We start from the raw sequence: 17,263 nt of genomic DNA, 5'->3' as shown, positions 1-17,263 counted from the left end.
GCTGCCGTCGCTCCGCTCTTCTCTACGTTCAGGCTAAGATTTTCCGTCAGAAGACCGCGCAAGTGCACTTGTGTTTCGCCGTTACCATAGCGACTGGGCCTCCGGCCCTCAGATCCCCGGTGCCTTGTGAACATCTTTGAGCATCGGCAGCTCCGGAGGCCGGGGTAACTGGCGGTTAATTAGAGTTTAGAGTGGGATTTTAAAACGTGTGTCTTTAAAGCTATTTATGAGTTATCAGAGGTTTAGTCTTCGTTTACCGTCTCAATACCCAGGGCGGTGGGCCAAATTCCGTTTATTCAGATGCCTCGGGACGTTGAATAGTATATCTATAAAGCAAGCCCTTTGTTCTTTGTGTCGATGAGCACAAAGAAACCCCAGATAAATAGACGTGTCAGGGTACAACCGAAACTAGGTGGTTATACACATTGACAAAAATGGCGCCTCAGAGACCCAACCCGTGTGTGTTGAAGCTGTATGCTCCCAACAGTAACTTCTAGGACCTACGGGGGATTCAGAAGAAATTAAGACATAGATCCAGCTTCAAGAAGCTTGCAATCTAATTGAAGATACACACAAAATAGTAAAAAAAAAAAAAAAAAAAAAAAAAGTTGTGACTTACAGTATTGTGTGGCAATGACTATAAGTGTAATAGGATTCAGGGCACGAGGAGATATATGAGTAAATAGAAGTCTGAAGGAAGAGATGAAATGAGAGCTAGGCATTTAATTTATGTATAGTGCTTAGGGGGGACAAGAAGGAGGAGACTGAAAAATCAAGCATTGCCGAAAATGACCAACTTCTAAAATTGTCGAACATTGAAAAATACTGTAAAGTATTAGGCCAGATTTCAATTAAGAACTCAAGCACTTCTTTAATGAAATGAATATTTTCCACAAAAATTCTGAGAGACTACAAAAATCCTAGGAAGCCTTACACACACACACACACACACATATTAAATTGTATGTGCAATTAATATGTGGTAAAAGGGACTGTAATATTACATTGCTTGGAGCATCTTATTCCCCTACCAAAACAGTTAAGAGTTGTTACTATATTTCTCTGATAGCTGGTAAGTTTGAAGCTGCAGTGAGTGGTTTATGATGCTGAAGCTTTCCCACATTTTCATTTGGATGTTTTTTTACCTTAGTACTTATTTCTCTGATGATTAATAGGCAACTTTTAATCAACTTTTTTTTTTGCATTTGCAGAATTTTACTCAACTCCTTATTGATGAGCATGGAGTCAGTGGTGGAGGTGCAGCCAGACACTCCCAATACTTCACTTCAGGTCTTGACATTGGAGTCTCAAAGTTTGGGGCTTCTAAAATTTGCAAAGCTTGGTCCAGTTTGTAGGTAGTGATGTGAGTAGGTCTGTGTCAGTGAGCTATGGTGCCAGCTCATCTGGTATTCTGGCCTCTGCAGAACTCCACCCTTCATGCAGTAGTTAGGTCCCAGTCATCATTCCCCAGAGATTATACCCAGAAACAAATTAGAAACTCCTGACAAGTCTCTTTAATAACTTCAGTCTGGAGAGAATCAGACTGAGAGGCCGTGCTGCTTCAGAGTCAATGTAGAATCTTACCTACCAGCCTCAGCAGGACCTCAGTAAAGCAGAAAAACTTTTTAGAGTTATATTTCCCAGGAGTCCAGCTTAAGTCATAAATCTGAGCATATCCTGAAACTGAATATACTCCTAATCAGATAGATTAAAAATATTCAACCAGCTCTCAGAACAGCAAGCAGAACTCAGGCTAGCCTGGAAGGCTACACACAGCTCTAGTGGAATTCTTTCTAATATACCACCTACAATTTAATGTAGAACACTTCACCCCACCATAGCAAAACACATTATTTTTAAGAGTACATATAGCACTTACCAAGATAGTCTATATTCTGTCCATAAACAGGTCTCAATAAATTTAAAAGAATGAAAATCATACAAAGAATGTTTGCTGATAAACCATGGAAGCTAAGAAATCTACAAGAGAGATAGCTAGCATATTCTTAAATATCTGAAAACAAAATATCATAGTTCTAAACAATCCATAGGTCAAAGAAGAAACCAAAAGGGAAAATTTTAACTGCAGGAAATGAAAATACAGAATTTCAAAAGCTGTGGAATGAAGCTAAAGTAGGGCTTTGGATGGGGGTAAATGGCTCAGTGGTAGAGCACGTGCTTAGCATACACAAGGTCCTGGGTTATACCCCCAGTACCTCTATTAAAAACAAACAAACTAACAAACCCCACAAAATAGTGCTTTGATGGAAATTTATTGAATTAAATGGCTTATGTTAAGAAGATAGGTCTTTTACAATGTTGTCAGAATTATAAGCATTTAATTCTATAAATTTCCATCAAAGCACTACTTTTTGTTTGTTTTTTTTAAATGGAGATATGGGGGATAGAACCCAGGACCTGGTTGTACTTCAATAAAAATATTTTTTTAAAAAAGAAGATAGATCTTAAATCAATGACATTGGAGTCTCAAAGTTTGGGGCTTCCATTTTAAGAAACTAGACAAAAGCAAATTAAACACAAAGTAAACAGAAAAAAAGGAAATATAAAAAATTAAGTTGAAGTCAAATAAATAGAAAATTAATAGAGAAAAATCAGTGTAACTAGATATGTTTCCTGGGAGATGGAAATTCTTTTGTGAGCTCCCTTGCTCATAAAGTCTAAAACCTTTAACTTGGGTTCATGGTCCTGCATGATTTGCCACTACTTATTCTCTCTAATTTGGTTTCTTTTTTATTTTCTCTGCAAAGGTTATGCTGGCCTTTCAGATCTTCTGTTGTCCTTTCTACTGGCACATGACCTTTGCAGATGCTGTTTCCTCTTTTTTCCCCCTTCCCGATTCTCAGTGTCAGCTTCCCAGCCACTTCCATCCAATTAATGCCTAATTGTGCTTTAGATTTAGTTCTAGTCTAGGACATATCCTACCCTAATCTGTAAACTCCACTGGGACTGACACTATTTGTTTTCTCAATATTTTATCTTCAACATTCAACACATGCCTGGCTCATGGTAGGTTATCAGCAAATATTTGTTGTATGAGTGGAGTAATTCTAATAATGGATCTATTTCCTTAGGATATTACCATTTCAGACATTACTCTTTTTCTGTATCTCATGACTCAATATCCTAAATTTTGAAAGATCTTTACTCTTGGACTATGAGAATTGAGAATGTGTTCAGAGATATCACCCTTTTTTAAAAAAAACATTTATATTTCATTTATTCATTTCTTTGTGAAGATTTGGTGGAGAGTCAAGTTCATTTTATCTTCTAATGTGTATTTTCTGATGCTGGAAAATTTCATCATTAAAGGCTACTCTTTGGTTTCTTTCATTGTATCATCCATACTAAAGAAGAAACTTGGCACAATTTGTGCCAGATAAACTAGTTTAAAATGATGGTAAATTAGAGGAATTTAAGAATATTTCACATGTGAATACTTTTTACTTTGTAGTTTAAAAATAATATATCAGTGACTAGAAGTTAAATCAATGCCTCAACACTCTGACTTCAAGAGTCACCCAAAAAAGATAAGAGAACTTGTGCTGACTGAATTTGTGTATCTCAGACATTGGCTTTAGATTTTTTTATTCCTCAATACAACTCTGTGATGGAATTAATACCATTTTATAGATATGCTTTTAGTGATTTGCTCAAAATCTCAGAGTTAACATGGTGTTAAAATTTCAGCCTAATTCTGTTGCTACAATCCATCGTTTTTCCACTGCCCCCTCCACAAAAAATTTAAACTAAGGATCAAATGTTTAGGTCCTCATGATGTATTAGCTAATAATGGCTAGCAATTATTTCAGTTTTTCTGACTATGACACAGTCAGTTAAATGGCTTCTCTAAGCTAAAGTTGTGATCAACTATTCACAGACAGCACCCTAGTAAGAAAGAGAAGATAGAGTTAAGATTTTGTGTAACGTCAACTTAATTTCGTAAAATGCCAATTTCCTATTACATAAAACGTATGAAAACAGAACAGTGGGAACTTAGCATAAAATGTAGGTAGTAAAAAAGATTTTCACTAAATGTGAAAAATGCTCACTAGCATTTAATAGTTCAGTCATCAGCTGTGAAAACTGAAAAAAAGTTGATTAACTGAAGAGTAATGTTCTGATTTAAGAGTTAAACTGAAGTATTAACATTCAGTGAGGTAAGCTGTTGATACAGAAATTGGGAGAGAGAAGGCAGTCCAGAAGATAAGTTTCAGCTTGTTACTAGGACTGCTAATTGAGACATTTTATTCTCTAGCAGGTAAGAAACTATGTGAAAGAATCTCTGATGTCATAATTTCTGGATATCACTGGGATATTTGATCATCATTCCTTTGGTGAAGATATTATGAGCAGAGGAGAACCTCAGGGTCCAGAGAACAGGACAGAGAGGACAGGACAAGATGTATTCTTCCCTTCTGAATTGTCAGTATTCTTGTCATTTGGGAATCTCAAGGCTTTTTTGAGGAAACAAGAAAGAAGAGGTAGTCCAGGTATTAGAGCAGAGAGTCCTACACAGGAGAACTATAGAGAAATTGCAGAGGTGCAGTTTGAGGCCTTTGGAGTGGGATGAGGACATAGGTAGATTGGACTCATTTGGGTTATTAGTTAAGGGAAAGTCTGGAAGACAAAGATAAAGAGGAAAATAGGATGTAAAGTGAGAAGAATCTTGTGATTTTGTGCAGATTGATTTGACTGCAGGTCTAGAATGGATATAAATTCATTCATAGGTTAAAATATCTGGTATTGTTGGAAAATAAGGCAATGACAACAAGAATAAAACCTTCACATAAAGTTTAGAGACAGTTTTTAGCTATGTTTAACTTGTTGCTGGAGCAATGAAGTGTGATATTTTATTTGTTAGCAGATAGGAAACTGTGAAAGAATCTTCTGATGTCACAATTTCTGGGTGTCACTGGAACATTTTATCATCATTCCTTTGGCAATTCCAGACTTCCCTGGAAGGTTAGTAGAAGCAATTGATTTATTCACCTCTACAGGAATCAAGTCTATGGTAAGTCTATGTATCCTTGATCAAGTTAGCTGAACTTAATACTTACATATGAGAGATAGTTATACTAAACTATAGATTTTACTATGGTTTTACTAACTTGTTATTGAGCTTAACACTTTTTCCCCTGATAATTGACACACAGTCTATAAAAACCATTATATAATACTCAAATTCCCAAACTTTAATAATTTAGTTTTATTACCACAGTAAACATTTACCAGGCATAGAATACTGCACTAGATGTAAGAAACAGTTATCAGACATTTTTCATTTTTCCTGTCCTTTGCTGAAGACATGTAAACTTATACAAGATAGAGCTATTAATTACCCACTGTGTCCTAGGTGCTGTTCTGGGTATTAAGGAGTCAATCAATGGTGTCAAAGACAGGCATAGAATGGGAGTAGGGGCCAGTGATTAAACAAAAACATTTACAAAAAATTAGACCAGTGTTTCTCAACAGGGGGAGATTTTTCTCCTGTTTTCTACCAGGGGATGTTTGGCAGTGTCTGGAGACATTTTTGACTGTCACTGTTATTGGGGTGTTATTGGCATATGGTGAGTGGAGGTCTTGGATGCTGCAAAACATCCTACAATGCACAGGACAGCCTTCTCCCTCCTAAACAAAAAATCTATTTGACCTTAAATGTCAATAGTGTCACAGTTGAGAAATCCTGAATTAGAGTGATGAGACCTGTTACAAAGCAGAAATAAAGAGTGCTAAGAAAACATATAATGGAGAGGTTATAAAAGGTTTCTCTGAGAAAGTGAAATTTAAATTCAGATTTAATGAATGAGTTGGCCCTAAGAAGTAAAGGGTGGGAGTGGTGGGTGGGGAAGTGTTCCATGCAGAGGCAACAATAGGCAGTCAGGAGCTTATTTTGTGCAGTTGTGTGTGTGTGTATGTGTGCTTATGTATGTGTATGTATATCACATGTATCATACTTATACATACATTACATTATTTAGGTATATATATTTAATGATGCTCAGTACCATCTACTGAGTAATATTAGTTAATAATATTGAGCATTTATTATGTATTAGGCACTGCATTTTACATGTATTACCTTATTTAATTCTGATTATTACCCTGGAGGTAGATATTATTATTAAGCTCAGTTTATCCTTGAGAAGTGAACTTGGTTAAGTACCTTACCTAAGATTGCCTAGTTCGGAAGAGCCAGAACCAGGATTTGAATCCAGGTCAATCCAACTCTCCCAAGGCATTTTCTTAACAAATACACTGCGAATGTAGAGAGGTAGGGACAAAGAAATGATCACCAGGAACAGAAGGATTAGTTGTAGATATCAGGCAGATGTGAAACTCCTGTACTTCAAAGGAAGAGAGGGGTTTAAACAGGTAGGGAGGCAGTGGGGGCTCAAACCTGTCAAGTGCCATAACCATTTAAAGACAGTTTTTTTTCCACATAAAAGAAATGGACTACAGTTATGTTAACCATAGGGCACAATTTACTTTTATCATCTAGTGGCTATTTTGTATTTGCTGCAAGACTTAAAATTGCATGGAAGGGAGAGTTATATTATAAAATATGCGTACACTTTTATAGTCAATTTCTTTATATCTGTATCAAAATTCATATGAAAAATTCCACAGAACTGTTTGAAAACAACTCACCCCCCTCTCCATTATTTTAACTTTCTAATTTAGGTTTTCAGTGAATTATGCCTTTTCGGTTTGGGACCCAGCAAAGGAAATTTCCAGTGGAAGGGGGAGATTCTTCAGTTGGGCTGGAATCTGGGCTGAGCTCCAGTGCTGCCTGTAACGGGAAAGAATTGCCACCAACCAGGTAAAAAGTCTTCTTGTCCTGACGACTGAGGAAACACGTAATGGCTCTCATCAATACAAGCTTTAGCTGATGTTCAGTTAATAAGAAAAAAGTCCAGGAACATTGCTGTTATTAAATTAGTATTAACAGATTCTAGGTTTTCTTAGTACAGAGCTTAAGTCTGAATGATAGGCCAAATTTTGGGGGTAAATTTTTAGCTAGATTTTTGTTGTTGTCATTAATTATATAACATCCAATTAAACAAGCAAATCTTTAGTGCTGTTTTGTGCAGGGCACTGTGCTAGGCATAAGGCTACATATATGAAGACAGCCCAGACCGCAGATTTAGTGCCGCTTTGGCTTTGACTTGACTTTTGGCAGAAAGAAAGTGATACAGAGATGAAGAGTCTACAAAACAAAATTATTTTTACAAAATTGAAGAAAACCATAATAAATAAGATTTGTTCCACTTTTTTGCTGTTTACCATGGCAAAACATCAAATACTGCATTGTTTGATTTCTCATGGCTTGGAAATTTTTACAACACAGATTTAAGCTTAATAGGTAGGTACTTTAAAAATCAGTTTTTTAAAGATGAAGTAGGCTACTTTGGGAAGTTCTGAGCACTAGTCTTTAGAAATGTTTAAGGTTGGGTTATTATTTGGTGGGGATGTTGGGAGGAAAATTTACGCACTAGGTGTATTTTTTTAGGCTAGGTGTCATTTAACGCTCTTTTAATCCTGAGATTCCATTAACATTTGCATAGTATATAGAACAGTATGTTCAGTTTTGTATTTCTCCCCAAATACTAGTTTTTAAGTTACTCAACTGGAGTGATTTTAAGGTGCACATATGTATGAGTTGCTGTAGTATTATCACTTACGTTTGCAACTATGCACTCTGCCCCTCTTTTTGCCATTTAGCAATCGCTGCATACCTTTCAAAATGAACATCTGGAGGTTTATCTTTATATTTATGCATTTTCTGTGATTAAATGTGTAACAACAGCATTTAACAAAAATTTCTTTGCAACATAGTATAAAAAGCCTGCCTCATCAGTGCCACTGTGTTATAATTATTTTGTGACATTCAGAGATTTCAAAATGACTTAAAACAGCTGAATATGCACTCAAACTTTGGTGCTCTGAAGAAAATTTCCTTTTTAGTATCTAACTACATGTCATTTGCTCTTTTATTCAGGCAACTCCGAAGATGCCCTGGAAGTCATTGCCTGACAATAACTGATGTTCCCATCACTGTCTATGCAACAATGCGAAAGCCACCTGCACAAAGCAGCAAGGAAGTGCATCCTAAATAGCATCATTAAGTCTTTTGTAGAGGTTTGACTAGGTCAAGGGTAATGGGCCAGTATCATCTTATGATCTGCTAAACAAATAAAAGTGGTGGCACCTTTGGATGATGACAACAGATGGAATATTTATTTTTAGTAGGAAAAGACAGAAATGTAGTCTGTAAACCATGTGTAGTAATAAGCCATCAGTTATGTTCGATAGATAAGACAGAATAATATTTCACAGTTAGGAAGTTCCTTAGAGATCATTTTGCTCACAGTGGATCATTAATATCAATAATTCATGATGAAGCTTAAACCACCTTGATTATCAATCAAGAGGGGCCCATTCTAAATGCTTAATGTGTTTTGTTCCTTTGTTTATATTTCGGTTGCTATTTAGCTGAATCCTTTCACTTGAATACCCTAAGCCAGTTTCTGTCTTTCTGTCTCTTGATAATGTTCTGCCTAGGATTGATTATATGTGGTGAGAAATGGAGTCCTGTGGGTTATGCATTTTGGAAAAAAACCCAAGACTAAAGAAAATTCTTAGTCCATGGTTAATCTGTAGAGCATATACACTGCTATCATATGGGAGCTCAGGTTTTTGGTTAAATTTATTACAATGAGATCAAGGCTATGATTCTAACCTGTTTTTCCAGGAGAAATGAATGTCCCATCATCACACTATACCTCAAGTCCCAGCCAGTCATCTTGAAATTGTCTGCAACTGGTGTTGAGAAACCTCAGATGGATCTTTTTATTCGATTAGACTTAAGGTTCAGTTTTGAGGTCTAGGCCAGCTCTTTGTTTTCTTTTTCTTCTTGCAATAGTTCCAGGAAATTCAGCTTGCTTTCTTTTCCTCTTGATGGTTGGCACCCTTCATCCCATGAAATTTTTTTTCTCTGAAAGATTGACTTAAGTATCAAATATAGTTTCCCCCAGTTTCTTGTCTACTTTTCTGTTCCTGAAGATATATGTATAAACCTTTTTAAATGAAAGATTTATTAGCTTATAATTACATGGACATAGATCCATGTGTGCCACAGGAGGTGAAAAGAAAAACTTCCAGGGATTTATAAATGGAAAAATTCTGTAGCTCACACAGTGCTGGGAGATGTTTGAATTCCAACCAGCCAGAGTGGAAAGACCTTGTGAACATGTGGGCATTGAGTAGAGACCCCAGAAATGTCATATCTTAGTAGGAGTTCTAAACCAGCACTAGATCAAAGGTTAACATATGCCAGCTTTAACAAAGCTTAAAAATAGACAAGAGAATCAAGGTGATCCATGAGTAACTCAATTATCTGTCAAATAAAAATGTAACACACCTTAAAGGAAGAAAACAGAATCCAGGAATGAAATTACCAAAGGCTGGGGAAAGAATGATGGGAAAGGAGAAAGGAGCAATGAAAAATTCCTCAGAGCTTTTAGAAGGCTGGGAATAATTTGTGTTTCAACCATAGTGGAAAGATCTTTTAGAGTACTGAGTAGAGTCCTCAGCAAGATATTGACTCAGTGGGGGTGGGTTTGGAGTGGAGAGTAGCTGTAGACTGAAGGCTGCTCTAGTCCTGCCCTAAAAATACTTAAAAGCAAGACTTGAAAGGATCAAACTGATTCTAAGCAACTAAACTGCATCCATGGAGGGGGAAAAAAACTCAAAATTTAAAGAACTACAATAAAATCCAGCACCAAAACTGTAAAATTCACAATGATCAGTCTAAAAAGTTACCAGGCATGCAGAAAGAGGAGGACAATGGAGTCCATAGTCAAGAGAATCATTAGTCAATAGAAACAGATTCAGAATGATGATAGCATTAGCATACAAGCTACCATAAATGTTCAAGTGAAAGATGAAAGCATAATAATGACAAAGGGAGAAATGGAAGATATAAAAAGGACCCAAACTGACCTTCTAGTGATGAAAAAAACAATACCTGAAATAAAAGATACACTGAAGGGGTCAAGAACAGATTAGACACTGTAGAAGAAAGAAAATTAATGAACTTGAAGATATAACTGTACAAATTATCCAAAATGAAATACAGAAAAAAAAAAGGACTGAAATAAAAGAGCAAACATTTTGTGTTTCAATATCAAAAAGTATAATATATATGTAAGTAGCTTCCCAGAAGGAAGAGTGAGAATAATGGAAAAATATGTGAAGAAGTAATGGTCAATTTTTTTCTAATTTGATGAAAACTAAAAACTCACAGGTCCAAGTAACTTAACCCCAAGGAAAATACACATAAAAAATGCCCCCCACCTCCAAAAAGCCATGTAATTAAGTTTTCTGAAAACCAGGGATAAAGAGAGGATCTTAAAATCCAACACAGAAAAATGACACATTCATTCAGAGAAACACAAAAATAAGAATAAGAGCACTTTTCATCAAAAAATATGCAAGCAAGAAGGCAACAGAGCCACATCTTTTAAAAATGGTGAAGTAAAGACTTTTCAGCCAAAAAAAAAAAAAAGAGGCGAGAGAATTCAACACGGGCAGATCTCTACTATAAGACATGTTAAAGGAAGTTTTTTTTCAGGCAGAAAGAAAATGAAATGATAACAGATGTAAATTTGGATCTGCACAAGAAAATAAAGAGCACCCAAAATAGAAAATGTATGGGTAAATATAAAAACCTTTTCCTCATTTTTAAACTTTTATTTAATAGGTAAGTGACTATTTAAAGCAAAAATAATAATTTATGTAAAAGTATAATGTATGACAACAATAGCAAAAAGGACAGGAGAAGGAAAATGGAAGGTTACTTTTGTAAGGGTCTTATACGATTTATGAAATGACAAAATAGTATTTGAAGATAGATTGTGATGAGGTAAATATGTAATTGTAAACTTTAGAGTTATCTCTAAAAGCAAAGAATAACAGAGAGCTAACATACTAGTAGAGGAGATTAAATGGAATAAATACCACTCAGTCCTAAAGAAGGCAGGAAAAGGGATAATGAATGTAAACTAAACCATATTGATATTTGCATTAATTACAAAAGGTGTAAACACTTTTAAAAGACAGATTGTGAGATTGGCTAGTAAAAAAGATGCTGTCTACATGAACCTACTTTAAATACTAAGACAAATAAAAGTATAAAAAGACAAAAATAGATATACCATGTAAACATTAATTGCAGGAAAGTTGGTGTAGCTATATTAATAATAGACAAGAAGATTTTAGAACAAAGAATACTACCAGGATATAGAGGGACATTTAATGATGATAAAGGGGTCATCCAATCTTAAATGTTTATGCAGAACATTATAGTACATGGATCAAAAACTGATGAAATTGAAAAGAGCAGTAACTCCACATTTATAGTAGGAGAATTCAACATCTTTCAACAACTGGTAGAAGAACAACAATAAATCAGAATACTGTACATTCTTTTCAAGCACACATGGAAAAGTTGCCGAGAAGACTGTTACAGGCAACAAAACAAAGTACACAGAGTATGCAAAGTATGTTCCACAACAGAATTAGATTAGAAATCAGAAAGGAAAATGTTTGAAGACTCTCCAACTGTTGGAATACTAAACGACACACTTTCAAGTAACTTACGAATAAAAGAAGAAAAGACAGGAGAAAATCTAAAGTATTTTGAATTGAATGTTAATGAAAACAACATATCAAATGCATGGAGTACAACTAAGTAGTGCTTAGAATTAAAGCATAAAATTATTTCATTAGAAAAGAAATGTCTAAAAAAAAAAAAAGAAATGTCTCAAGTCAGTTATCTAAGCTTTCACTAAAAAAAAAAAGAAATGTCTCAAGTCAGTTAGCTAAGCTTTCACCTTAAGAAAGAAGAACAGATGAGAAAACGAAACCTAAAGCAGAAAGAAAAAAGTAAAAAAAATCAATGAAATAAAAGATAAATAATAGAGAAAAATCAAAGAAACCAAATGCTAGTTCTTTGATAAGATCAATAAAATTGATGTACCTTTAGGTAGAATTACCAGGATAAAAAAGACCCAGGTAACTGATACCAGATTTGAGAGTGGGAACATCACTACAAATCTTAAACATTTAAAGGCTAAACAGAGTTTTTCACCAGTATGAAGTCTTCAGTCTTCTAAGGCTTCTGCCTTGAATAAATGCCTTCCCACATTCCTTACATTCCCAGGCAGGAGCTTTCTGTGAAGGGAATATCATAAACAGGACTTAGGGCAGCCCTGTGGCATCATGCTTTCATAACCATCTTCCAGGTTGACATCAGCTCATAAATTATCCATCTTTAGACATGATCATTTGAAAAGATGTCCTTTGAGGTTGCTGATTTAGCTCGCTGTAAACTCACTGTGATCTGGCTGGGTTGGTGAGGGACTCAATGCTGAGCAGGTACCATCACTACACTTTCGGAGTTCTTTCCTTTAGGGATTCAGTCGCTGCGCTTCTGGCTGGTAGTGTCATGTTATATTCCTCTTAAGAGTGTGCCTTTTTGTCCCATGCTTTGGCAGGTATCAAGCTAATACTCATCTACACTCTGCCCAACCCATCTCTGCTGTATCCTCTGGGAATGATGTCCTCTGGTGTTGGGATGTTTATAAATTGAGTGGCTTTGTCTGTGGTAGCCAACCTTCTTCCCTACTTTCAGGACCTGAAAGGTTACCAAAGACGTGAGGGAATGTTTCATGTCTCTGATGGGCTGGACATTTCCTCCCTAGTCTTTTTTTCTATGCCCTCGGGCAAATCAGAAACCCCTGTGGCTCAGGGGAACCCAAGTGGAAAAAACATCACTTTTTCATTTCTGAAGATTTGCCAGGCACTTTATAAGTGATAGCCTTGGGAAGTGAGGTAAGGGGGTAACTTTTATGGAAAAATTTGCTTTCCTGAAATTCGCTCAATGAGTATTTATTGAACATATACCTACATGTCAGGCAGTGTTCTAGGATCTTACAACATCAGTGAACAGCAGACAAAAATTCATGGCGCTTACATTCTGGACAGTGACTCTTCTGTTGCCTTCTTAGCCTCTCTGCTTAGACTGCGTGCGTGTGTGCATGTGTGCGTGCTGTGTTGGGGGCATTGTGGTTTTACATTGCTGATTATACCGAATGGCCTCCTTGAGCCAGTCCTAAAAGAGAAGGGATCAGCTCCAAACCTCAGAGTTTGGTGAACCTACAGTGTGGTGTGTTAACTGCTTTATGATTCTAGCTATAGGCTGCAGTCACCAATTAAGGGAAACAAAGTCCCTACTTGACCCCTGTACTACCATGTTACATACAAGGAAATGGGGCCCAGAGGGAAAAATAGCCCATTGTCTTCTGTGATGCCCCCTTACAAACTGTGGGCTGAGAACTGAGGTGGTTCTTCCTGGACAAAGGGAAGGTGGATATATATTATTCTAGGTTTACAGAATGGGAAATGCTAAGTTTCTTCTTTTTGTTTTTTTAAGTGTGTGTCTATAAATGTGTGTGGTAAACACTTAAAACCACACTTCCAGATAAGATCATTTTGGCTTTAGCTTCTATCGCTAAGTGCTTGATTCTGTTTCCTAATTCACAATTTCAGGAGAAAATTTTCAGTTGTTGGGACTCATCTCATACCACCAGATAGTGGGATGTTGCTTCACCAGGAGGCTATAAGATGGTGCCCTCACCCAATCAGCTGTGGCCATGAGAGGAGGAAGTGGGACACAAGCCCAAAAAGGGCTGTTTTTCCTTCAAACTGGGGCTATGGGAGGCCTCTTCATTTTGAAGGGGCTCTGAACTGGCAGGGGTCAACTGGTCAAAATTACTCTGAACACCCAATCCATACTTCTCTATATGAAGTTCTGATATACTATGTGCAACTAAAAGAAAATAAATCCTACTTCTTTCTCCCTAGACAGAAGTTGAGAGAAGATGTGGTCCCTATCTAAGAACTGAATCAAGCTCTTATAAATGGTATATTCAAAGTTCAAGGTCATTCTGTAGTCATTAAGAGGGTCAGCAGACATGGGTCAGTAGATTCTCATTTGCTGACCATAAGAACGTGAAATACTAACTCTGCAAAGAAGTGGCCTTGTAAATTGTAGAGAAGGTAGAAGAATTTTTGTGGTTTTAGTCTGCATATATGAGAGTCTGCATCCATGCCTGCTGGAGCTACTGGAGGTCTAGCCAGGGTTGGCAGCTTGGCTGGTTTAGTTTACTTTGGGCTACGGCTGAGAATGAAGGGACAGGATGCCTCAGGAAACACTTTTAGAAAATAAAATGGTAGGCTGTTTCAGAGCTACTGCCTCCTGCTTGGCTCTGATGGAGTACTGTGAGGGCTTAGTGTGTTTTAAGCATTGGTTCAGTCCATACTGGTTAAGGCCCTAGATACTGGATTCAGAGTCGTTAGCCCAGAAAACACTTAAAGCTCGCAGAAGGTTTTGTTTGGTCAACCTAGTATTTTGCTGTTCTGATTACTATTGTTTTAATTTTAATTAGTTACTAACTGAAAAATCAGGCCATTTCAGACCTCTCAAATTTCACGTTTCCAGCCTCTTTTGGAAATTTTGGCCCTTTAAGTCTTGTGTTCTTTCATGGTAACAATTGACTGAATACCTGCTGGCCTTCTAGATGAGCCATGGCAGGTACCCTTTTGATTTTCTCAGTCAGACCCCACCAGCTTCACTTCTTTATGATACCTTTCTGGCTCTATAGGCACTTGAGTTTGTGACTCCAGCTTTAGAGGCCAGCTGAGAGTTGGCCTGAAGGCAGACAGTCCTCTGGAGACAAGAAACAAGGGGACAATCATGCTGCCCTTGGAGGCAGACAGCCTTATTTCCAATTCTGGCTCCTCCATTTAGCTGAATGATAGCCGGCAAGTTATTAAACCTTTCTAAATCTCCGGTTTCTCATCTGCAAGTGCTACCTCATAGAATTAGTGTGATGATCAAATGATATCTAATTTAGCTTATCTTGGAGGCTGGCACTTAGTAAGTCCTGTATAAATAGATATTAGCTATTTTCATTGACCTTCATCATTATTATTAATGTACCTGAGACATGAGGGTATGAGGGGAATGTAAAAAGTTACACATGTATGTAAGAGATTATTCCCTTAGTAATTCCTCAACATATTTTATACTCCCCCCCTTACCCCAAAATTACTCTCTTTACATATCTTCAAACCTGTTGATACGAGGGCCTGTTTTCACTTATTTTGTCTTCAGCATTATCTTTTCATGTATAATTCTTTTATTTCAGTTTCTATATTTTACTATTCTACCAGGTAGTCAAGCCTATTTTTCTTTTTCTAGACTCTATTATAGATACATAAAAATTATAAAATTTTAGAATTAATACTAGTTGTGTTGCAGGTATGTGAGAAAAAAACTTAATAACAAACTTTTATAATTTTAAGTTGAATTGTATGATTTTGTCTTACTCTTTGCTCTAATGTCTTTCGTGATTCTTACTGAACACACAGTAACAATATCCTACAAGAACCTCCCCTCATGCAAAATTTTATTTTTCTTTCAAGGAAGTAAGGGGAAAAAGTAGGCATTTATTTGATTGAGGCATTCTTTTTTTCTTACCTAGAAACAAATTATATTACCATTTTCTGATAATTTGTTAGAAATTTACTTTATTAAATCTTGATAAACCTAAAATATTGTTGCTATACTGATAGACCAAACAAAAGTGCTAAAAGCAAATCTATCATCTAATTTTAGATTTTCTGTAAAGTAGTAAATCTTTTCAGGATAAAGAAAGTATACCAAACATATTTTGGTATAGATTGAATGTTATCTTCCCTGAAAGAAAGATGAATCTGAGAATCTAGCCACACTTTAAAAATGTGTGCCAGTGTTTATTTAGAATCCCTTCTATTTTTTTAGAAACAGGAACAGTAATTTCACCAGCAGGAAGTAATACAATACAGGTAAGTTTAACGCTCCTCTGATTGTCGCCATGGCAGACATTTTGGATCCAAGGTAAGACTCCAAATAAGAAATAATAAACATCCAATCCCTGATGATTCATTTAAGTTCTTCTCAACTAGATGAAAGCTTCCACTGAGAGGAAGAGTTGCCACTCCTCCTGGCTGGCTTTGTGTTTCTTTCAGTGCTCTAAAGAACTTTGTGCTTGGGCAGCGCTGCTGTGTCAGGCTGCTGGACAGGAGTTGATGCTCACTGCGCCACTGACCAGGGCTGCTTTACTGAAGCTCACTGGGCGCCCGTCAATCACAAAGTGACGGATGCAGCCTGTGAAGGGTTTGTCAGGGGCCAAGCGCGGTGTCAGTAGAGACTCTGAAAAAAGAAAGAAATGAAACAAAGATTGCAATTGAGGAATTCCAAGCCCAAATATTGTTTTGTGGCAAAAAAATGCAATCATAACTGCTCACATTATCAAGATGATTCACATGTGAAAGATGGAATATAGTAAAAATTTACATGTTTTTTCAGGAACATTATCTGCTTTTGAAGTAATATGAACATGTGATAACTTTAAAGTTTTGCCATGTTTTCCGTGATCAAATTTCTGGGTATAATTCAGCTGTATATTTACCACTGAAATTTACCACTTACATGTAAATCTTCAGCAATTAATTTTCAGGATCTCGCTATGCTTTTTAGAGTTAATTTCACCTGGGCTTCACTTATTTTGTGTGATTTACTGAGAAAGGGGAAATTTTAACTTCCACACTCTTTTTAGACTTTGTTAATGTTTCTGTTTAATTTGTATCATTACCCTTCATCCTTAATCCTCCACATTTTTGCCAAGCTCATAAAATATAATGAGAAAATAATGAATTCAAATAAACTAAGTTTTAATTTTTCTGAGCTCAGGGCTTAAGAACTACAAATGGATAATGATAACTAGCCTAGTCTTTGTGTGGGTACAGGTGCCCTGGGACATGCCAGGGGAATTTTCTCCCCTTATCTTAATTAGAGATCTAGAAGAAGCCTTATGCTTATTAATTGCACAGACACAATTAAATGTGTTGAGATGATAGAAGCAATATAATTTAAAGCAATTTAGAGAGCTTAGAAATATCATGAAATTAAAATCCATTTAGTCAAAGCTTATTATTATGTACAAAACAGCTATGTGAGTAATAGCAGATAAAAGATGGAAAATACTTAGAAGTCAGTAATTCAGGAAGGAACATAAAACAGGGCAGCAAATTAAATACCATCAAGCAGCTATAATAAATTTTCTAAGCAATGTAG

The 17,263-nt window shown here is 36.3% G+C and overlaps 2 protein-coding genes across 9 annotated transcripts in view; one reads left to right on the top strand and one right to left on the bottom strand.

The window, feature by feature from the left end:
• Positions 1-6: 6 nt before the first annotated feature.
• FAM229B (family with sequence similarity 229 member B) lies at positions 7-8,246 on the top strand. Of its 3 annotated transcripts, none has more exons than XM_031456186.2 (5): positions 7-164; positions 1,212-1,290; positions 4,886-4,983; positions 6,703-6,841; positions 8,021-8,246. In XM_031456186.2, exons 4-5 carry the CDS (start codon positions 6,717-6,719, stop codon positions 8,136-8,138), a joined length of 243 nt encoding a protein of 80 aa, XP_031312046.1. In that variant the 5' UTR covers positions 7-164; positions 1,212-1,290; positions 4,886-4,983; positions 6,703-6,716; the 3' UTR covers positions 8,139-8,246. The 3 variants fall into 3 exon arrangements, with proteins under 3 accessions (XP_031312046.1, XP_031312045.1, XP_010990312.1); XM_031456185.2 differs by having other exon boundaries at positions 4,886-5,032; XM_010992010.3 differs by having other exon boundaries at positions 4,883-5,032.
• Positions 8,247-15,876: 7,630 nt separating this feature from the next.
• The window catches only part of LAMA4 (laminin subunit alpha 4), a 163,952-nt gene continuing 162,565 nt past the window's right edge, over positions 15,877-17,263 (bottom strand). For all 6 annotated transcript variants that reach the window (XM_064486762.1, XM_064486758.1, XM_064486759.1 and 3 more), the window contains one exon: positions 15,877-16,339. In XM_064486762.1, the coding sequence (XP_064342832.1) occupies positions 16,194-16,339 (146 nt within the window). In that variant the 3' untranslated portion in view covers positions 15,877-16,193. The remainder of the gene's footprint in view (positions 16,340-17,263) is intronic.

The sequence above is a fragment of the Camelus dromedarius genome, chromosome 6, assembly GCF_036321535.1.
Source record: "Camelus dromedarius isolate mCamDro1 chromosome 6, mCamDro1.pat, whole genome shotgun sequence".
Lineage (NCBI taxonomy): Eukaryota > Metazoa > Chordata > Mammalia > Artiodactyla > Camelidae > Camelus > Camelus dromedarius.
Note: the sequence above shows the minus strand (reverse complement) of the source record. Positions and strands in the feature narration are given on the sequence as shown.